The sequence below is a fragment of the Lagenorhynchus albirostris genome, chromosome 8 (genome assembly GCF_949774975.1).
Source record: "Lagenorhynchus albirostris chromosome 8, mLagAlb1.1, whole genome shotgun sequence".
Classification (NCBI taxonomy): Eukaryota; Metazoa; Chordata; class Mammalia; order Artiodactyla; family Delphinidae; genus Lagenorhynchus; species Lagenorhynchus albirostris.
The window spans coordinates 103,991,675-104,016,089 of NC_083102.1; the positions used below are offsets into that span (position 1 = coordinate 103,991,675).

Genomic DNA, 24,415 nt, shown 5'->3' on the forward strand with positions numbered 1-24,415 from the left:
ATCAGTAAATTTATGGCAGATTTCCCTACTTCAGATTACTCTTCAGTGACCCTGAACATTTTGTTAAAAATAATATTTTAAAATATTTGGAATAAAATGTAATTTACATTTGATGGTTATGAAAATTTTCTGTTAAAATCATAAGTAATGCATATTTATAGGTCAGTCATAAGTAATGCATATTTATAGGTCAGGTCAAAAAAATGCCATTTATAGGTCAATTTGTACTCACTAAGCCTCCTGAAATGTAGCTTAAATCATCTATTTATATATAACCAGATATTTCCATATAAAAAACTTCCATAGGGGTTACCTCTCATCCCAGGGATATATTTTTTCCTTTACTTTTGAAATAGGAGTTAAATTTTACGGCATTGAGAACAGAAGGCAATCTTATTTTCTAATTCTCTTTCTTAATCCCTGAGTACTATTTTAATTATTATTTAGTATACCCCACAAATTTTGTTAATATTTTGTTGAAATTTAAAATTTTCAAAATACTTTTTTTAATTTGTCTTGAGATATTTTCTTTGACCCATGTGTTAGAAGTGTGTTGTTTAATCTCCATTGATTTCTGTTTAATTACATTATGATCTGAGAGCAGACATTGTATAATTTCTGTTCTTGTTAATTTGTTAAAGTGTGTGCTGTGGTGGAGTATATTGTCTGTCACAGTGAATGTTACATTTGAGCTTGAGGAGAGTGTGTATTCTCTTGATAGACGACAGTTATAACAGGTAATTCATGGTGGTGTTGAGTTCAACTATGTCCTTAGAATTCCTTCTTTTTTGTGGCTGTGTAAAATTCCACTATATGTATAGGCCACAGTTTTTTATATATCCTTTCAACCACAGATGGACTTTTAGGTTGCTTCTTTGTCTTGGCTACTGTGAATAGTGAACATGGGAGTGTAGATATCTCTTTGAGATCCTGATTTCAGTTACTTTGGATATATACCTAGAAATGGAATTGCTAGATCATATGGTAATTCTTTTTTTAATTTTTTGTGGACCTTCCATACTGTTTTCCATAGTGGCTGCATCAATTTACATTTATTCCAATAAAGTATAAGGATTCCCTTTTCTATATATCCTTACCAACACTTTATGTCTTTTGTTTTTCTGATAATTGTCATTCTGACATGTGTGATGTGATAGTGCATTGCAGTTTTTATTGCATCTCCCTGATGGTTAGTTCTGTTAAGAATCTTCTCATATACCTGCTGATTGTTTGTATGTCTTCTTTGGAGAAATGTCTCTTCAGTTCCTTTGCCTATTTTAAAATTCAGATCATATGATTATTATTATTATTATTTTGCTATTGAGTTTTATGTCTTCCTTATATATTTTGGAAATTAACCCTTTATCTGATACAAAGTTTACAAATACACTCCCATTTCATAGGTTGCCTTGTTATTTTCTTGTTCATTTCCTTTTCTGTTCAGAAACTTTTTAGTTTGAGGTAATCCCATTTGTCTGTTTTTGCCTTGTTGCCTGTGTTTTTTGGTATCATATCCAAGTTTTCATTGCTAAGGCCAGTGTCAGACTTTTTTTCTCTATACTTTCTTCCAGATATTTTACAGTTTCATGCCTTACATTTAAATATTTAATATATTTTGAATTGAGTTTTGTGTAAGTTAGAAGGGTCTGATTTCATTCTTTTCATCTGGAAAAATTGTTTGCCCAACACCATTTATTGAAGAGACTGTCCTTTCCCCATTGTGTATTCTTGGCTCTCTTGTGTAAGACCAGTTGACAGTGTATGTGTGGGTTTATTTCTGGATACTTCATTCTGTTTCTCTGGACAATATATCTGTTTTTATGCCAATACCGTATGGTTTTGATCAATATAGCTTTGTAATGTAATTTGAAATCAGGACATGTGATGACTCCAGCTTTGTTCATCTTGCTCAAAATTGCTTTGACTGGGATATTTTGTAGTTCCAGATGAATTCTAGGGGTTTTTTTTCTTTATTTTCTGTTTCTGGAAAAAATGCCATTGGGATTTGGAAGCAAATTTCAATCAATGTCTAAATCCCTCTAGGTATTCTGGACACTTTCACAATAGTCTTCCATCTTAATGTAGGGTATCTTTACATTTATTTATTTTAAAAAAATTTCTCTCATCAATGTTTTTTAGTTTTTAATGTACACATCTCTCATCTTCCTACTTAATTTTACTTTTAAGTATTTTATTCTTCTTGTAGTCATGTAAATGAGATTATTTTCTTGATATCCTTTTTAGATAGTTTCTTGCTAGTGTGTAGAAATACAACGGTGTTTTTAATGTTGATTTTGTATCATGCAGCTTTACTGAATTTGCTTATTCTAAGAGTTTTTGTGGAATCTTTAGTGTTTTCTGCATATATGAATATTTCATCTGAAAACAGATGATTTTACTTATTTGTTTCAGATTTGGATGATTTTTATTTGTTTTTCTTTTCTAATCACTCTCTTTAGGACTTTCAGTACTATATTGAATAGAAGTAGCAAGACTGGGCATCCTTTCTTTGCCCAGGTCTTAGAGAAAAGGTTTTCAGTTTTTCACTTTTGAATGTGCTGCTAGCTGTGGAATTTTTCTATATGGACTTAATTATTATATTTTGGCAAGTTCCTAACATTCTGACTTTATTGAGAAGTTTCATTATGAATGGATGTGAAATCATACTTTTCTACATCTATTGTGATAATCATATGATTTTTATTTTTCATTCTGTTAATGATTGATTTGTGTATGTTGAAACATCCTTGCATCCCAAAGATGCATCCCACTTGGTCATGGTGTATAATTCTTTTAATACGTTGTTGAATTTGGTTTGCTAGTGTTTAGTTGAGGATTCTTGTATGTATGTTAATCAGGTATATTATCTTATAAATTTTTTTTCTTTTGGTGTCTTTGTCTGGTTTTGGTATCAGAGTGGTACTGGCCTCACAAAATGAGTTTGGAAGTGTTCCCTATACTGTTGTTTTTGAATGAAGTTTAAGAAGTTCTGTTATTAATTCTTCTTTAAATATATGGTAGAATTCATCTATGTTGACATCTGGTCCTGGAGCTTTCCTTGCTAGAAGGTTTTTGATAACTGATTCAGTCTTCTTGTTTATTATTGGTCTGTTCATGTTTTCTGTCTTTTTCTTATTTCTGAATTCAGCCTCTATATTTTGTATGTTTATAGGAATTTGCCATATATTCTAACTTATTCAATTTGTTGGCATATAGTTTTTCATAATAGTTCTCTATTATGATTTATGAAAGAAAATAATCATCTTTTCTCTTTCTGTGGCATCAGTTGTAATTTCTCCTCTTTCATTTCTTATTTTATGTTTTCTGATTTTATTTAAGTCTTCTCTCTTTTTTTCTTTGTTAGTCTTGCTCATTGTTTGTCTTCTTAGTTTATCTTTAAAAAAAACAGCTCTTGGTTTCATCATTGTTCTATTTTTGTGTTTTCTACTTCATTTATTTCTGCTGTAGTGTTTATTCCTTCTTCACCTAACTTTGGGTTTAATTTGTCTTTCTTTTTCTAGTTTCTTGAGGTGTAAAGTTGGGTGTTTATTTGATATTTTTCTTTTTTTCTAACGTAGGCTTTTATTGCTATAAATTTACCTCATAGTACTGCTTTTTTTGCATCTCATAAATTTTAGTATTTTGTGTCTTTGTTTACGTTTGTCTCATGATATTTTCTTGTCTTCTTTGACTCAGTGATCCCAGGATGTGTTGTTTAAATTCCACATATTTGTGAATTGTTTTATTTTCCTTCTGTTATTGATTTCTAGGTCCACTTCATTGTGGTTGGAGGATATACTTGGTGTGAGCTTAATATTTTTATATTCATAAAGACATGTTTTGTGACCCATCCTAGAGAATGTTTGTATACACTTGAGAAGAATCCATTTTCTTCTGCTGTTGCATGGAACATTCTGTGGATCTGTTAAGTTCATTTGGTCTGTTGTGTTGTTCAAGTCTGGTAGTTCCTTATTGATTTGCTGTCTGAATATTCTATCCATTATTCAAATTGGAGTATTGAAGTCTCCTACTATTATTGTATTGATGTCTATTCTTCCTTTCAGCTCTGTCAGTGTTTGCTTTATATACTTATATACTCTGATATTGGGTGTATATATATGTTCTATCTTCCTGTTGAATTGATTCCTTAATCATTATATAATGACCTTTTTTGTTTCTTATTACAGTTTTGTATTATTTCAAGGTGATTTTTTTGGGTATATGTACATCCATCCTTGCTCTGTTTGGTTGTCATCTGCATGGGATCTTTTTCCATGTTTCACTTTCAGCTTATAAGTGTCCTTAAATCTACAGCTAATATCTTGTAGACAGCATATACTTGGATGATCTTGTTTTGTCCATTAAGCCATGTCATGTTTTTTACAGGGGAGTTTAATCTATTTACATTTAAAGTTATTATTGATAGGTAAGGGCCTACTATTGTCATTTTGTTAATTATTTTCTGTATGTTTGTAGTATCTTTGTAGTCCTTTCTTCCAATGTTGCTGTCATCCTTTGTTATTTGACTTTTTTGTGCATTGATACACTTTGATTCCTTTCTCTTCTTTAAAGATATTTTCTTTTTGGTTATCATGAAGCTTACATATAAATCTTATAACAGTCTACTTTAAGCTGATAACTTAGTTCATATGCAAGTCTGTATTGCATATGAATTGCGTATGAAAGTCTATACTTATACTCTCCTCTGCACAGTATGTTATTGATGTCACAAGTTACATTTTTCTTATTGTACATCTAATTACAGATTTGTATACTTATATTTTTGATACTTTTGTCTGTAACTTTTATACTGGTTTAAAATGTCATTTATGTATCACCCTTACAGTATTACATTAGTCTGTATTTGCTGTGAGATTTATACTTTTTAATGTTGCTGTTAAGTGTTCTTTCATTTCATTTCATTTGATGAACTCTCTAGCAATTCTTCTAAGGCAGTTCACTCACTTGGGCAGAGCACTGAGATACCGGGACTTCTAATGGTGTTGAACTCTTTCAGTTTTTTTTTTTCTGGGAAACTCTTCATCTTTCCTTCATTTTCAAAGGACTGTTTGACAGATATAGTATTCCTGGTTCATAGTTTTGTTTGTTTGTTTCTTCACTTTGGATGTATCATTATGTACTCTCCTAGCCGGAAAGGTTTGTGCCAAGACATCCACTGATTTCTAATCACTGATAGTATTATTTGTGTGGGGGGGTACCCTTTATTTGATGATGCTTTTCTCTAGCCACTTTCGTAGTTCTGTCTTTGTGAATATTGTCAAATTAATAACAATGTTTCTTGGTGTAGTTCCCTTTAGTACAACATATTTGGTATTCTTTAAGGTTTATGAATCTGTATGCCCATTCCCTCTGAAGATTGAGAAAGTTCTTTGGTATTATTTCTTTAAATAAGCTTTCTAGTCCTTTCTCTTTCTCTTCTTAAGGGAACTCCATAGTGCATGTATTGATTTAGGTAATGATATCAAATAAGCCTTATAGGATTTCTTCACTCTTTTTTTCTTTCTGTTTCTCTGACTGGACAATTTCAATCTGTTTCTCTGACTGGACAATTTCAAATGATCTGTCTTTTAATTCATTGATTCTTTTCTATGCTTGATTGAGTCAACCTTTGAAGCTCTATTGAATTTTTAAGTCCAATCACTGTATTTTTCAAAATAGAATTTCTGTTTGGTTCTTTTTTATGGTTTGTATCTCTTTGTTGTACTTCTTGGATTTTGTGTGTATGTATGTGTGTGTGTGTGTGTGTGTGTGCACACGCACGCACATGTGCACATTGTTTTCTTGATTTTGTCTGTGTTTTCTTGTAGTTTACTGAGTTTCTTTAAGATTATATTGAATTATTTTTAGGTGATTCATAGATCTTCCTAACTTTGGCCTTTGTAGCTGGTTATTGGAGCTTTTTTTGTTGTTGTTCTTTTATGGTGTCATGTTTTATTGATTCTTTGTGATATGCTGGAATTGGTGCCTGTGCTTTTAAAGAAAAGTTTCCTCTTCCAATCTTTATGGTCTGGCTTCAGGAGAGAATGACCTTTACCAGACTAGAGTTTCTAGGAGTCTCTCATACCTTTCTTATGGCTGCACCTCCTCAAGTCTTGCTTTTTCCTGGGGTGGATGTCTTAGAATTATTTCTTCTCTCAATCCTACAGAGCCATGTCAGGTTATGAGAGTCACATCAAGTGCTAAGAGCAAACCACTCCTTTTTCCTGAGGGCAGTGCCTGAAATGCCAAGGCTTTTTATGCATCTTCCATTTCTCTCCCTCCCTCCTAAAGGGGATGTCTTGGAGTTTGCTCCCTCTCTGTAGTCTGCAGAGTCATGCCAAATGTCCCAAGAGTCACCTTTCCCTTTTCCCCAGGGTAGTGCCCTTGATTCTGAGCCATGGGTTGCAAGCTCCATCTCTCTTCCTCTCTCCTGAAGGAACAGTCTCAGGGTTGTGCACCTTCACCAAAGTTTGCAGAGTTTAACTTGCTGCAGGCTTCTGTACCGCCTGCTTAGATCTGTGTGCCAGCTGTCAGGGCACACGTGCCAGGTGCCATGAGTTTCCACCCCTTTTCTTTGTTCTCAGCTTTCTCTAAATGATTCGGCCATGCTAATTTCCTCAGAGTTCTAGGTGCAGTAAGAGAAAAGTAGACCTCCAGAGGGAGTCCACATGGGAAGTGACCCCAAGCTTGGGAAAGCCAAACCTTCACGTTGCATTTTCCTTCCCCTGAGGGAGAAGTTGTGGTCTAGGGGGATCTCTCTGCGTGCTCAGTTTTGGTGACCTGGGAAGGTGGTGATGCAGTCAAAGTGAAAGAGTTTCTCTTAGCATTTTCAGTGTGCTTGATCTTGGGTTTTGTGGCCCATGGGGGTGCTGGAACATTTCTACTATATTCAGGAGTTCTTAAAAAGTATTTTCATCCCTGAATCGTTGTCAAATCAGTGTTTTTGTGCAGTGAAGACTGGAATCTCCTATTCTGCCGTGTGGCTGACAGCATTCCTTTTGGATATAGTTAACAATCCAGCTAACAAATCAAGTTAATAATCCCTGCCTCTTAATTAGAAGATTTAGACCAATTACATTTAATTTAATTATCAAAGATTTGGATTTAAATCCACCATTTTTTTCTATTTGTCCCATCTCTTGTAACTTTTTCCTTTTATTCTTTCTTTTGGATGATTGTGCCTTTTAAAGAATGATACTGTTTTATAGTCTTGTTCATTGCTTTATTGTTTTCAAATCATACTTCTACTTTATGTGGATGGGTTTTTATCATTCTATTATATATCATTTAACCTGGTTTTCTATTCTTCTGGTTTTGCTCCTTCCCTATCTTCTTTGGATTGATTAAACTTTTTTTAACTGACTTTTTTCTTGTTATATTTTTTTTCACTCTTCTTCTGGATTTGTTTCAAATTTTAACATATTCTTCATAGCAGAACCAAAACTTACTTAGTTTATAGTACCTTCCAAAAAAGTACAAAAGCCTTAAAGACTCTTAACTCTTATGACCTGTTTTTATCTTTCAAGGTTTTGTTTTCTAGTATTCTGGTATTTTTTTTAATTTTTCACTTATTATTAAGATTGTTTCAGAATGTCAGTGTCTGTTTAGATTTACCCACAGTTTTATCCATTTCTTTGCTTACAATTTCTTCTTGCCTCTTAGCCTTTCCTTATGTATTTTTCCATCTTCCTATATTTATTGTTCCACTGAAATCTGAGGATTCATTACTTTGATCAGTTCTGGAAATTTTTTCTGCCAGAACACCTTTGAAAAGTACCTGTTGCCCCATTTGCTTCTCTTGAACTCCCATTTAGTATGTTTCAGGTTATCTCATTTATTTCTCCACCTCTCTCTTACTTTTTTTTCTTTTTTTAAATATGTTCTTCATTCTGAGTAATTTTTTTTTTTTTTTTTTTTTTGCGGTACACAGGCCTCTCACTGTTGTGGCCTCTCCCGCTGCAGAGCACAGGCTCTGGACACACAAGCTCAGCAGCCATGGCTCACAGGCCTAGCTGCTCAGTGGCATGTGGGATCTTCCCAGACCGGGGCATGAACCCACGTCCCCTGCATCGGCAGGCGGACTCTCAACCACTGTGCCACCAGGGAAGCCCATTCTGAGTAATTTCTTCAATTATTTATTGCATTTAATTGTTCTGGCTCCAGCAGGGCCTAATCTGATGTTCAGTCTGTCCACTGAGTTTTTAATTTCACTACATTTTTTACTGCCTTCATTAATTGTAATTTAAGTAGGTAATTTTTCAAATATACTTTCTCTTTTATTGTGATATAAATTTCCTTTCCTGTGTTTTCATACCACTTTTATGTCTTCATGTGTTCTAAGGATACTTCATATCATTTTTTGCTATTTTAGGTCACTGGAGCTCCATTATATGAATTTCTTGATGGTCTAATTTGGCAGTTTGTTGACCCCACCGTTGTTTCTTAGTTCATCCTCTGCTTCATAATTCTGGCTGATAAGACATGTTTGTCAGTCCTGTATCAGTAGATGTAGCCCCTTTGGCTTAGGTTGTGTGTGTTTTTCTGTAAAGTTACTATGTTTGCTTTTGCCTAATGTTCCATGGTTGTTCTCAATCAAAGCCAAATTTTTATGTTAATTTCTGACTTGGGGATCTTGTACCACACAGAAAGTACAACAAAACCCCACACCCACTTTGAAAGCAAACCATCATGTAGGAATTCACTGAGGAGTTTTGCTTTCCCCCATCCCTCCACTCCATCACCCCCTCCTGCTGCCCCTCCCTACCCTATTGAGAGTCTTTCTTGTTATTTCCCTTTTGTAATTGAATTTCTTTTCCTGTTCCACTGTTTTACTTAGAGTCTTTCTTGGTTGTTTATTTTGTTTGTTTTTAACAACTTTAAGCCTTTTTTCCTTAGCTCTTTTGTTTGTTAAATTATAACACTCTGGAATACTCAGATTGACATGAAATGAAATAGGGACTCAGCTAATATTAGGTTTTTAATTTTCGTTTTTAGCAACTTTTTCTCTTTCTTTCTGTCTTTCCCTGTCTTCCTTTTTTCCTTTCTACTTTTTTCTTCCTCTCTTATTGTTGAAATATAGGTACACAATATCTGCTGTGTTATGTTCAGTTAGGTGATTTTTAGCAGGGTGATTTTTCAGACTATCTAGTGCACCAAATGGTTGGAAATGTGAAATCTTTTTCTGTATTTTTAAATGTCATTTCTCTCCTCTCACTCCTATCTTATCTGCTTGCTTTTTTCAATTAGAAATATACTACTTTAAAGAACTTTAATGTGACAGTTTAAATCTCTAATAATTTCAAAAGCTAAATTATAATTTATCTTTAATCTTTCTTCTAAAAATTCTGGTTTTCTAATACAGGTTTCATTTCTTGTGAAGCAACTACCATTTCAGTGACAATGCTGAGTGAAGAGTCGATTCTTTTGTCTTTTGCTTCAGGACTGAAGTAGACTACATTGCAAAGTTAAATTTTTCTTTATTCTAAAGTTCTGGGATTCATTATTCTTCTTAGCAGTGGATTCCAACTTTCATAGAATTCAAACTGTTATATAACCCTTTACTTTCTTCCTCTTCCCTTTGGCGCTGCTTTGAAACTGAGCTTTATCTCATAGTGCTCTGCCTGTTTTACTGATATGAGTGAGTGTACATCATCCATGCTGATGTTCCTACCACGAGAAGGACAACTTTGTGTTTTTGTTTTAAACTTTTTTGACAGTTCTTCATTGGGACATTTTCCTGTAAGATCTGGACACCCTACCTCTCATTTGCTCACTGAGCACTGAGATCACCAGTCTTTTCTATGCAAATTCACAATTCTTTCCATTTCATCCAAGATACTGTAAGCCTCTCCTTTTTTGTTTTTTGGGGTTTTGTTTTTTGCTTTTTAATTCCAGCCCCATTTGATGACTATAGTCATTTTCCAAAGAGATTCCCCAAATATAGCTGTTAACCAAAGTTTTCCAACAGACTCCATCTTAAAAGTGTATTGTCCATAACACCTGGTACATAATGAATTCTCCCCTCATGGATACTGGAGCTCCAATTCATCTCTGGTTGTGTATAATGTATGCCATTTTTTTGCCTATCCTAGGACTCTCATTGCTTACTGGACTAATGTAGAGCACATATTAAGCCTTTCTAGTTGCCTTTTTCAGTACCTAATGTGGCATGATCTGTTGAGCAGGTTATGGTATTTAAAGTAAGCTGTTCAGCTTCTCCACGCAGAAGTTTATATAGTTTACAAACTGCTTATTGTTGAAGTGGTAATGATTTCTTGTTCTAGTCTTGTAATCAATAACCAATAATTAGAACATATTCCTTTCATATATGCTTAATAAGTCTATAAAATTTGGGGATGGGTGGGTGAAGGGAGGAGTAGCTTGGGCCAGGCAATCTGATGTTTATTCAGTTGTATTAATTCTTTGTGATTAAGGTGATTCAGGTGATTAATCTGTGAAGAATTTCTATAGTTATGATTTGTTCTTATGTCATCCAAATTTGTCCAAAAATTTTTACTTTAAAATCTTTAATCTTTACCCAATTCAGAGAATTCTTCAGTTTCACACTTTCTTTGGTACAAATAATTAACCCCATGTCAACCATCAACATACTCATTATTTAAAAAAAAAATTTAGTCAATGATTCAAATAATTTCGTGCCTTCTTTCCATTTTTATCAAATAAGAGATTTATCCTCATTCTCCTTCTTAGAAAGAAAACAGGAAAGAAGAATCTGATTTACATGATAATTTTTGTTCTTGTCAGGTTTTGCGAGGTATAGTTTCATTGTTTTTTTTTTTTCTTTCTTTTTCCTGCATAGGGTGTCAGGAAGCCAAGTGATTATGATCATGTCTCCTGATACTTTTATTTGTAGTCTTGCATTTAAATATAGTTAATTGGATACCAGATTTGTAGCTAATTAATTCATAAGCACTTCCTTAACCAAAATTGTAAATAGCAGCAAATTTGACAGAATTTATTAGAAGTACAAGAAAACCATTTAGACTGTAAAAATATAGTAATTCAGTAATAGAATGAGTTGAATGCAGTATATTGAAAAACACTTTTACAATTATTTATAGAAATTTTCATCAGAGGGATGTAATTTGTAAGGTACCTGGAGAAGTCAGTAGATTGAGATGCACCATTCGTGGTTATAGATGAGCACGATTTCATTTACCCCTGCTTCTGACTACATGAGAGGTGCAGGTGAGCATAGGAGAACTGAGCAGAACTAACTAGCTTGTAGAGGGTGTGAACTCATGACCATACCTCATGCTTTACCAGGTAAGGCTTACCAGCCACTGAAAAGTATAAGCCTCTTGTTACTTTTCGGAGTCAAGCCAGAATAATTACTACAAGTAAAAAGGTAATTAATTATAGGTCAGAATTATGCCTTAATTATTTTGTAAATTTGAGTTTTGAAACAGAGCTATAAGTTCAAACATGTGCTGCATGCTATCTTTAAACCTAATTTTTCTTTATGTAAAGAGTGGAGCAGATGTCTCAGGATATGCTTCTTAAAGATTCTTAAAGTACATTTCTTTAAGAACATTTAATTGTTAGAGTACCCTTCTGAAAGTACATTTAATTTCAGAGAGCTGTCTTGTTTTGCTCTTATGCCCATCCATATATTATTCAAAACCAAAGGGACCAAAAAGTTTGGTTATATATTGAAATATTTTCTTTGTGTTGTATATGGAAGTACTTTTAGAAATATTTGAGGTTTATAGGTGATATCTTTTCAGTTTTACAGGTGTTATTTATATCCTATGAATTCAAGAAAAAATAAGGACCTTGAGAATTTGTTTCCCCTGCTTCTAAATACATAAGCATCCTTATTTGTTCTAAAATTACATTTATGTGATAATTTTTTCATACTTTATTTCTATTTTAGGCTAAAATTCTCATAGAGAGATTTTTTAATCAACAAGTGGAAGTTCTGGGCAGACGTGCAGAGCCGTTGCCTGAGATATACTACATTGAGGGTACTCTCCAAATGGTTTGGATTAATCGCTGCTTCCCAGGGTATGGAGTGAATACCCTGAAACACCCAAAATGTCCTGAGTGCTGTGGTATGTAATGAGCTATGATTTTATGGTTTATATGTATGAAAATTCACTTGTCTTCATTATGCCTAAGTGAATGTCTATCACTTATTTTTACTATCATTTAGGTTTGAAATAGTGTGTTTGAAAAGACTATGTCAATCTGAAGATTTAAAAGAAAAAGGCCAACTTAATTCTGGCCTTGTTTTACTACTAGAGTAAAGAGGGGTTGGGGTGTTAGGCAGTTGTCTGGGAGGAAGCACAAATACTAGTTATGAGACACCTAGAGTTACTTAACAGCCAAAATATATTTCTTTTAGAATCAATTTTTGAAGAGTTTACATTTGTATAGTCTGGATTAGGTAACTTTTTCACTTTTTTTAAAAGTAAGTATATGAGTTGCTTTATTACCAGTTGTTCCTTCTGACCGTTGATCCTAGCACTAAAGGATGTGAGCATCTATCTGGCTTCCCCATCTTTGTGCTCATTATAGGACCGTCTATAGAGGCTGTTTAGGATGAGGACGTGGATTCACAGTCTCAGAATTTCCATCTGCAGCTGTGGAGTGAGCCAATTAACCTTCAGTCTTGAAAGACTTCCCAACATAAATATCACTACATTAGTGCCATTGTTTGAGTCTTCTCTGTTCTTCCCTCTTTTCTACTATCTTATGTTAGATTAAAAACCTTTTCATATGGTAGAACACTAAATATTATTTTTGCTTTGCTTTATTTAACTTGGTTAGATTTTGCTTTACTTTTTCATAATATTGGTTTTGTTTAAGGATATGAAATTTGACAAAATGTACTGAAAATTTATCTCAGGAAATACAATACAAATTTAACAAATAAATCACTTACAAATGCCAACCTTGTGACTGTTTTGATAATCTGTGATTACGCATATCACGCTAGAGCACAGAAAATGATGAAGAAAAGCCTGGTGATGCCAAACAGTGAAACCAAAACTTAGTAGGTTAGCTGTCTATTAAATGCATTTATATTGCCTGTCAATAAAGCCTTAAGACAAACTTAAAAATTTAAATAGTTGCATCTTATTAATTCTAAGAATTTTGAAATAAACATAGCTCTTTCAGTTGAAATGATAGGTTTCATCATAATGAAATTATTATGAATAATAATTTCATCATTGGAGTTTTTTTGCATGTATAAAAGTTCAGATAAACCCAATTTTCAGGTACTCTAATTTTACCATGTAATTATAACATTCAGCATTATTATATGCTGTACTATTTGATCAAGTTCATTAAGCAACTCTTTTACACCTGACAACAAACACCATGGGAAGTATATAATGAAACTGTTGTATAAATCTCCAAAATATTTTCTGCCCCTGAAATACTCCTTTGCTCTCCCAAATATATGTCTTGGCCCACAGAGCTTAGAGATACAGGAGATGCATCCAGGAAACAATTAGAGAACAAGAGACCACCAAACTACAGGGAAGAGAACGGAAAGGAGATTATATAAAGCAAACTAAGTTAGAGATAGGATGAATCTCTATATAGGATTAATATAATTGAAAAAAAGGCTTTCTGAGTGATTTGAGACTTGAGGTAAGACTTTGAAGATACAGGCTTAGCAAGTATCACCCAAGCAAGGGCATGACTGAGTGTCAGATTTCTGGGGGAATTTTGCTTGACTGGGACTAGAGGATTAGTATCAGAAGAGCTGTGGGGAATGACAGGCTTTGAAAGCAAAGTGGGAGAGTTCAAATTTAATGTGGCAATAAGAGTCATATCTTTGCGTAGAGGAGAGAAATAACATTTATTTTTTGAATTTTATGGGATCATTATCATTGCTCAGTACACTTATCAAGTATTGATTTGCTGTATCTCATTTTGTGTTGTTCTATGGTAAATAAATATTTTAATTTAGAATTACCTTTATGCTATTATCATCTCTGTTCGATTACTTAAGCGAGACTGAGCTCCTTTTTTGCACAGAACTCATTAAATATAATGTGACCTTCAGGTCCCCATCATATACAGTCATTTTTACAGAATTTTTACAGTGATTAATACAGTCTATATTACAGAAGGCTATTACTTTAAAAATTTTAAAGAGCACATACTACCCAAAAAACATTTATATCATTCTCCAAATTGGTAGGCACTATAAAATATAACAATAGTTATAAGACAAAATTAACATATTAAATGAACTTACCCATTCAAGTGTGAAATGGAATACTAGATAGAAGCACATAAAACATATGAGATACTTTGTAAAGTGACTTAACTTCCAAAATGAAAACACACCAAGTTTATGTTCAGCAAAGATTGAATAAGCATGTCTATTATGTGAGGGAAGTTTATTTACTTTCTCAGCAGTTGGTAAAGTAAACGGTGATGTTTTCTTGTTTTTTGGATATCTTTACTCATTTAATCTTTATGTCTAGATCACAGATAAAGATTGTTTGCTTATAAACCTAGAGACTTAACATTTCTACCTGTATTATTTTTCTCATTTCTAGTTAATTTAGCATTTTAAATTGATTTTCACTGAAAGTACTTCTTTACACATTATCATTCTTACTATATGCATCATTTTGTCAATCATTTTGACACTGAATAATGAAAAAGTTCTAATTTGTGAATTATAGATGCCTCATAATTTCATAAATTATATCATAAAGATACTACAACCAAAGACCAGCTAGAATATTATATTGTTTCTGATAGAATTTTTTAAAACACAGATTCTAAAATATGTTTTACTCTGTAATTTCTGTAGTTTCTATTATTTCTGTAAGACTATGTATTTTGCTTTCCTTTTTATTTTATTCCTATTTAAGCTCATCAAATGACATTTTTTTTTGACATAATATTCCACTCCTCCTTCTTCTTCCTCTTTAAACTATGGCACTGTCTCAAAGTTACCTGAAGACCTTCTCAAAAATATATCCAAGGTGTGGGAGCCACACATTTACGTTTATAAGCATCCTAGGTGATTTGATGGACATGAAAGTTTGAGTCTCTTGAGTATTGGTGTTGATAAAGTGATACCTAGATAGGACGCCTTTCCTCCTAATGAGGCAGCACACTGTTTTTCATTGACTGTTATGGATGAATGTATAGCTCACTAATAGTTTATGCAGCACTGTTGTTTTCTGTTGCTTTCTTTATAAGTAAGGTTTTCTGTTGCACATCCAAAGCTTTGGGGAGTCCCAGGAAACTTAAGCAAGGAGCTCTTTCATGTTGATGTAGTGTCTGTGTTAGTAGTTAGAAATAATTAGGTTATAGGTTAAACATCTTGAGATAATTTTATTAATAAAGTGTACTTTTGTAATTTAATTTTACAGTGAAAGTGAATTGTGCAGTAGATACAGTTGTTTTTAATAAGGTATTTTAGACTCTAAAAATTTATCCTGCTCAGACATGCAACCATGAACTCTTGTTTTAGTTTTACATCTAAGGACCAAAAAAATGTGCTGTCAACAAAGCAGACTTTAAGGCAAGAAGTCTTACTAGTTATACAGAGAGGCATTAAGTAATGATGAAAGGGTAAGTCTAACAAGAAAAGGTGAAAATAAAATATTTCTAAATCTGTGAGGATTTAACATAGATCTGAAATACATAAAACAATAATTGTCAGGTAACACTGGCATATAAAGCCATATAGAAAAAATTAAGATTGGACCCAGCTAAAAATTCACTTCCAGATGTATTACAGACATATATACATAAAGAACTGTAAATGTTTTAGAATATAACAAGAAAATATCGTGTCTTCAGTATCAGAAAAAGATTTCCAGAAAAACACACAAAAATCACTAACTTTAATAAAAAACGTTTTTGTCTACATAAAATTTGAGTGCTTATGTTTATCAAAAGACACTGTAAAGAGAGAAAAGATAATCTACAGAATGGGAAAATTATTTATAATGGATATAACCAACAAAAGACTAGGATATATAAAGAACCCATAGAAAACATTTTTTAAAAAGACAAAACAATTTTGAAAAATGGGAAAAGATTTTAACAAGTAATTCACAAAAGAGTAATTCCAAATGGTCAATGGATCCATGAAAATATGTTCAACCTTTTTGTAATCAGGGAAATGTAAATTAAAAACAAAATGAGCTCCTACTACGCAACTATCAGGTGGGCAAAAAATAAATAGTCTCAATACACTAGGTGTTCAAAAAAATGTGGAGTCTCGGAGCAGCATACACTGCCTGAGTGAGTATAAATCTTGCCCCTTGGGCAGCAGTTTGGTATTATTGTAAACATGACGATGCACATACTCTATGATCTAGCATTTGACTCTCAGGGAAATTTCCTCTCAGCATATTTTCTCATAGTCCCAAACTAGAGACAACCTAAATGTCTATTCATAGTAAAATGTACAAATAAACAGTGATGTATTCATACAATGGAACGGCTATAATTGGTGAATGGGAATTACAACCACATGAATATATTTTATAAATATAACTTGTGGAAAAGAAGCTAAGGACAATGGAATCCATGTAATTTAGGCATAGCTAAACTCTGTTTTATAGAGATTTATTTGTGAATGCTAAAAGCTAAAACTAGTGCAATCCAAGGAAATTATCACCATGACACAGAAGAAGACTAGTGCTGATTTGTGGATGGGAAGGAGTGTGAGTGGGTGGGACATAGGCAGAGTGTTAAAGGGTGGCAGATTTCTACGTTATGGCCTCAATTGTTTCTAGACAGGTTTTCTATGCAAACATTCATTATATTGTACATGGTGGCAGATTTCTACGTTATGGCCTCAATTGTTTCTAGACAGGTTTTCTATGCAAACATTCATTATATTGTACATTTATGTCTTATTTTTTCCATATGTTAGATTTCATAATAAAAAGGTAAAAAATTAAAATTTTCCCTTAAAGCTTGAACACCATTGTTAACAACACTAAAGGCACGCTAAGGAAAAATAAGAAGTGCTTTCTTTCTCTAATACTTCAAATTTATAATTTGTGTATAGTATCACCTGATTTTTGTCTTCATAAATTTATAATTTTAACAGAGCTATCAATAAATGGTTCAGTGGGAATAATGAAATTATAATTTTTTTTCTGTTAACCATTAAGTTTTAAGTATCATTCCATATTACTCTACTGTCTTCTTATTACTTTTGTTTGTTAAAAATGGCCAACTAATTGTAGGAATTATGTTTAAACATTTTGTTTATGTTGGAATTTAGATTATTTCCTATTTTTATTATTATAGTAAATGTTATTTACAAGAATACTTAACCAGCTTTTATTTTTTGAGTATTTCCTTGTATAAATTTACAGAAATGTGAGTACTAATCTTAAATAATGGGCATTTTGAGTTTTCACATTTTTGGTGTGTTATTTTAACAGTTCAAAACGTTCATAGTATCTTAACCTCTCTCACAATGTATGTGTAACTACAGACTTTTTTTTTTTTTTGCGGTACGCGGGCCTCTCACTGTTGTGGCCTCTCCCGTTGTGGAGCACAGGCTCCGGAGGCGCAGGCTCAGCGGCCATGGCTCACGGGCTCAGCCGCTCCGCGGCATGTGGGATCCTCCCCGACCGGGGCACGAACCCGTGTCCCCTGCATCGGCAGGCGGACTCTCAACCACTGCGCCACCAGGGAAGCCCTACAGACATTTTTGAATGTCCTCTAATTGATTCTGAGCATGACTTTTCAAAAATTAAAAAGCAAAATTTTATAGCCGTGTAAAGACTGTATCTCTCACCCTGCTGTGTTCTGCTTAGACTGACATCTTTATCTGGGAGATTTCACAGGTCTGCCTGCCACACAGAGCTTGTTAACTGGACAGCCATTCATAGCACTTTATAACTGCTCATTCCCTTCTCTCTCCGCCACTGCCTTCCTACAGTTAAATTCTTGTTTAGATCTTTCACCCAAATTCATCTGCTTGTCTTCATCCCCACTGTAGTCATCTTAATTTGGATTCCATTTTCTTGTGCCTGGAATGATTAGTCTTTTCCTAACTGGTATCCCTTTACTTTTTCTCCTTTTCAGTCCATAGCTCACATTGCTTCCGATTATACTTGTAAATTCCAAGTGTAATCACCTCATTATTTTAAAACCTACAATAATAAAACCCTGGCTTCATAGGATAACTTTTTATACGCTTTGTAAGCCAAATCTTCCTTATCTTGAGCAACTAACCCTTTATTGTAACACTGATGTCATTTTTTATATTTTATTCCTCCAGGAAATGTGTTAGAATTCAGCAACACATAGCATGCTTACTAAGTGTCTGGCACTGGGGATACATTGATGAGAGACATGAACAAGTTGCTTCTCTGGTGTTTATATTTTGTCTGGGCAAGCAGCTTATAAACAAACAGGTGAATAAAGTCATTGCATATGATGCTAGGCACAATAACAAGCATTAAACAAGGTGATATGATGCACCCTAGTGTACCTGGCAGGATTTAAACAGTAAACAGGAGGTCTGCTCACTAGTATTTTGAATAGGATTGAATGAAAGTGCCACTGTCAAAGGTCTGGGTAGGGATAAGGGATGTTGAGGCCCTGGGACTACAGCATCTTGAAGCAGCTACCATCCATAGGCTTGAAGAATGATGAGGGAAGAATGAGACAGTGGCCTGTGAGAGCTGGGGAAGCAGGGCTGCCTGACACCAGCTGAGCTGTAGGCTCACAGTGAGGCAGCCACTCCATAAAACTGGCAGGAGGCAAGAGGAAGATAAATGTCCTGTCCTGCTGTCCTCTCATGGAGCCTTCCTGTGGCCAGACCCAAAGGAAGGGAACCTGGGTGATGGAGTCCATAGAGGTTAGCTCCAAGAGAGGGAGCAGGGCAGAGAAGGGTGGGTGATGGACCAGGTTTGGGGTTCAATTGGAGACTACCATGGAGAGTGTCTAGGGTGAAACTAGGGGATCCATCAATTGGATTGTCAAGGATGACTTCACTCAGAAAGTGACTCCTGGGACTTCCCTGGTGATCCAGTGGCTAAGGCCCCATGCTCCCAATGCAGGGGGCCTGGGTTCGATCCCTGGCCAGGGAACTAGATCCCTCATGCCACGACTAGGATTTCACATGCTGCAGCTACAGATCCTGCATGCCACAACTAAAAGATCCCTCATGCCGCAACTATAGATCCTGCATGCTGCAACTAAAAGATCCCACATGCCGCAATTAGGACCCGGCTCAGCCAAATATAAATGAATAAATAAATAAATAAATATGTTTTAAAAAGTGACTCTTGAGTTGAGCCCTGCATGATAAATGGGAGAAGATTATACAGAGATTTGTGTACCGAGTTTTCCTAGCAGAGAGAAAACACATACAAAGGCATGACTAAGGATGACATGCTTCAGAGCTGATTACTGGCCACAGCAATAGAAAGTAGATTTAGTATATTTAAGACACAATCAAGAAAAAGTGTTTATGGAATGTAAAAGCAGGAGGAAAGGGAAGAATAGAGTGGTTCTTATGTTTAAACATGAGTAGGTGGTATATACTGAAATCCCAGTTGAATTGTTTTATATTATGTGAAGTTGTAGTCTGATTTTATTTCATGTAGAATGCCCAGTTTCTCAGTGTGATTTATTTAGAAGTTCATCCTTTATCCAGTGCTACACTTAAGTATCTCTAAAGGCAGATATGTTTCTGAATACTCTTGTTCCACTGATACGTTCGTCTATCCCCAGCAATCACGCTACTGGGCATATACCCTGAGAAAATCATAATTCAAAAAGTCACATGCACCCCAATGTTCATTGCAGCACTATTTACAATAGCCAGGTCATGGAAGCAACCTGAATGCCCATCAACAGATGAATGGATAAAGATGATGTGGTACATATATACAATGGAATATTACTCAGACATAACAGGAAATTAAATTGGGTCATTTGTAGAGATGTGGATGGACCTAGACTCTGTCATACAGAGTGAAGTAAGTCAGAAAGAGAAAAACAAATATCGTATATTAACGCATGTATGTGGAATCTAGAAAAATGGTACAGATGAACCTATTTGCAGGGCAGGAATAGAAACACAGGTGTAGAGAACAGACGTGTGGACATGGGGGAAAGGAGAGGGTGGGATGAATTGGGAGATTAGGTTTGACATAAATACGCTACCATGTATAAAATACATGGCTAGTGGGAACCAGCTGTATAGTACAGGGAGTGCAGCTCAGTGCTCTGTGATGACCTAGGTGGGTGGGATGGAGGGTGGTGGGAGGGAGGTCCAAGAGGGAGGGAATACATGTATACATATAGCTGATTCTCTTCACTGTACTAACAATGAAGTAGAACAATGTACTACTACATTAGTTAGTACTACAAGTACTAACAATGTTAGTAGAAACTAACACAACAGTGTAAAACAGTTATACTCCAATTAAAAAAAAAACAGTTATAACTTTTAATGAGTCTCAGTCTCTGATAAGGCATGTCCTTTTGTATTGGGTTGGCCAGAAAGTTCATTCGGGCTTGTCTGTAACATCTTACAGAAAAACCCAAGCGAACTTTTTTGGCAAACCCAATGTTATGAGATCCATTGCCTCTCCATTCAAACTTTTGGATCAGCTTGTCAAGTTCTATAAAAATGGCTGTTGGATTATGATCACCACTTCACTGAATCTACAATGCTATTTGGGAGAATTGTCATCCTACCAGTACTGAGTCTTTCAATTCATGAACATGATATGTGTGTGTGTGTATGTGTGTGTGTGTGTGTGTGTGCGTGTGCGCGCATGCACGCACATGTGCTTCTTCATTAAAATATATCCCATTAAGTCTTCATTTAAATGTATCCCAATTATAATTGTTCTTATAGAGGTCTTACATATATTTTACTCAGATTTATATCTAGGTAATTGATTGTTTTAAACGTCTTATTTTGATATAATGTTGGACTTCAGAAAAATAGTACAAAGTATTCCTCTTTAACTTTCACCAAACTTATTGCTATAGGCTGAATATTTGTACCCCCCGTAAATTCATATGCCAAAACCTAATCCCCAGTGTGGTGGTATTTGGTGGTGGGGACTTTGTGAGTTGATTTTTGTATATAATGTATGATAAGGCTCCAACTTTATTCATTTGCATGTGGATATTCAGTTTTCTAGCACCATTTGTTGAGATGACTATCCTTTACCCATGGAATGGTCTTAGCCTCCATGTTGGACATCAGTTGACCGTGTACACGAGGGCTTGTTTCTGGGACTTCTGTTCCATTGGTCTGTATGTCTGTGTTTATGCTAATATCACATGGTTTTGATTACTGTAGCTTTGTAATCAGTTTTGAAATCAAAAAGTGTGATTGCTCCAAATCTTTCTTTTTCAAGATTTTTCTGGTTATTCGTGGATCCTGGAGTTCCATGTGGATTTTAGGATGAGGTTTTCTATTTCTGAAAAGAAAAAAATACATTTGGGATCTTGATAGGGATTGCATTGAATTTGTAGATTGCTTTAGGTAGTATTTTTATCTTAATATTAAGTTTTCCATGAACACAGGATGTCTTTCCAAATTTACATTTCCTTTAATTTCTGTCAGCAATGTTTTGTAGTTTTCAGTGAATAGATCTTCTGCCTCCTTGGTTAAAGTTATTGCTAAACATTTTATTTGTTATGCTATAGCAAATGAATTGTTTTATTCTTTTCCATGTTGGATTATTCATTGCTAATTTATAGATATACAACTATTTTAGCGTATTGGTTTCACATGGTGTGATTTTGCAGAATTTGTTTATTAGATTTAGTAGGGTTTTTAGAGTGTTGAGGATTTTATGCATATAAGATCATGACATCTTTGAACAGAAATAATTTTATTCTTCTTTTTCAATTGTATTCATTTATTTTTCTTACCAAATTATGCTGTCAAGAACTTCTGATAATGTTGAATATAAGTGGCAAATGTGGACATTCGTATTGTTCTTATCTTAAGGGGGAAACTTTCAGTCTTTCATCGTTGAATATGATGTTAGCTGTGAGTTCTTTGTATATGGCCTTTAACATGTTTAGAGAGTTTTCTTCCATACGTAGTTGATTATTGTTATTATAAAAGGGTATTGACATTGAAAAAATGTTTTTCTATGTAAATTGAGATGAGCATATGTTTTTTCCCCCCACACTTCATTCTGTTAATGTGGTATATTTTATTGATCAAGGTTTTGTATGTTGAATCGTCCTTGCATTCTGGGAGTAAAACCCACTCGGTCACAGTTTACAATCCTCTAAATATGTTGCTAAATTTGATGTTCTTACATTTTGTTGAGGATTTTTGTATTAGTATTCATAAGGGATATTGGCCTAATTTTCTTGTAGTGTCTCATCTGGCTGGCTTTATAGGATGAGTTAGGAAGTGTCTACTCCTCTGACTTTTTGGATGAGTTTGAAAAAAGAATTTGTGTTACTTCTTTAAATTTTAGTAGAATTCACAAGTGAAGCCATCTGGTTCTGGGTTTTGTCTATGAGGAGGTTTTTGATTACTGATTTAATGTCTTACTAGTTTCACATTTATTCAGATTTTCTATTTCTTTATGTGTCATTTTGGTAGATTATGTGTTTCTAGAAATGTGTCCAGCAACTATACTCCCCCCCAAAAAAGAAAATCAAAGAAAAAATAAAAATCCTAACCCCCCAAAAATGAAAGAAATGTGTCCATTTCATTTAGGTTATACAACTTACTGGTGTACAGTTATTCATAGTATAGTTTTATATTGCTGTTTGTGTAAAATCAGTAGTAATGTCTCCGCTTTCACTAATATTGTTATTTTAGTATTTTAAGTCTTTTCTCTTTTATTCATTGCCAATGTAGCTAAAGTGGTTAATTTTCTTGATGTTTTCAACAAACCAGCTTTTGGTTTTGTTGATATTCTCTATTACTTTCCTATGTACATACATATATATATATATATATATATATTTTTTTTTTTTAACCTCAATTTTAATCTTTATTATTTCCATCATTCTGTTGGCTTTGTGGTCAGTTTGTCCCACTTTTCCTACTTCCTTAAGTGAAGTCAGTTTAATAATTTGAGATCTCCCTTTTTTGATCTAAGTATTTAGAATTAGCACTTCTTTCGCTGCATCCCATAAGCTTTAGCATATTGTGTTATCATTTTCATTTGTCTCAAGTATCTGTTTCCCTTGTGTTTATCAATTGATTCATTAATTGTTTAATAGTATATTATTTGATTTCCAAATATTTGTGTACTTTCCAGTATTCCTTAATGTACTGGTTTCTAGCTTTATTATATTGTAATCATAAAAGACACTTTGTATTATTTCAATTTTTTTAAAGTTTATTGAGACTTTTTTGTTACATAACATATGATCTATCCTGAAGAATGTTCCCTGTGCACTTGATAAAAATGTGTATTTAGCTATTCTTGTGGAGGCTTCTCTGTGTGTCTCTTAGGTCTAATAGGTTTATAGTGTTGTTTAAGCTCTCTATCTCCTTATTAATTTTTTTGTATGGTTATTATTAAAGGTGGGTTACTGAAGTCACTAATATTTTATAGCTTTCTATTTCCCTTCAGTTCTTTCAATGTTTGCTTTATATATTTTGAGACTCTGTTTCTAGGTGAGGTGCATATATGTTTATAATTGTTATCTCTTCTTGATGAACTGAATTGTCCATCATTGATATGTAATGTTCTCGTAACAATTTTTGTCCAAAAGTTAATTTTGTCTGACAGTAGTATGGCCACCCCAGCTTTCTTTTGATTAATCTTTCGATTAATCCTTGCATGTAAGATCTTTTTCTGTTCTTTCACTTTCAGCCTATTTGTGTTTTAGAACTAAATGGGTCTCTTGTAGTTAACAGTTGCATCATGTTTTGTTTTTCTTTTAATCCATTCTGCCAATATCTGTCTTTTGATTGGAGATGTTAATCCACTAACATTTAAAGTTATTACTTATAAGGAAGGACTTCTGTCATTTTTCTCTCTGTTTTCTATATTTCTCACAGCTTTTTTGTTCCTTATTTCCTCCATTCCTGCATTCTTTTCTGTTTAGTTGATTTCTTATAATGACACTTTTTGATTCACTTCTCATTTCCTTTGTATATATAGTAAAGTTCTTTTCTCTGTGGCTACAGTGGCAATGAAATATAACATTCTATTATAACAATCTAATTATAATGGTTATCAACTTAATTACATTCAGATATAAAAACTCTCCTCCTTTACAACCCTGCATCCCCCTTAAATTATTGATGTTCTAAATTATATCTTTAATATTGTGTACCCAATAACATAATTTATAATTGTTTTTATGCATTTGTTTCTTAAATCCTGTAGAAAACAAAAATAGTGGTTAGAGCCTGAAACTACCATAATACTGATATTTATACTCACTATGTGTTACCTTTACTAGAAATCTTTATATGAAGATATAA

The 24,415-nt window shown here is 33.8% G+C and overlaps 1 protein-coding gene across 1 annotated transcript in view; it reads left to right on the forward strand.

Moving 5' to 3' along the window:
* ZPBP (zona pellucida binding protein) overlaps positions 1-24,415 on the forward strand; it is a 103,014-nt gene that overhangs the window by 52,871 nt on the left and 25,728 nt on the right. The window contains exon 7 of the mRNA XM_060156237.1: positions 11,897-12,074. Within this exon, the coding sequence (XP_060012220.1) occupies positions 11,897-12,074 (178 nt within the window). The remainder of the gene's footprint in view (positions 1-11,896; positions 12,075-24,415) is intronic.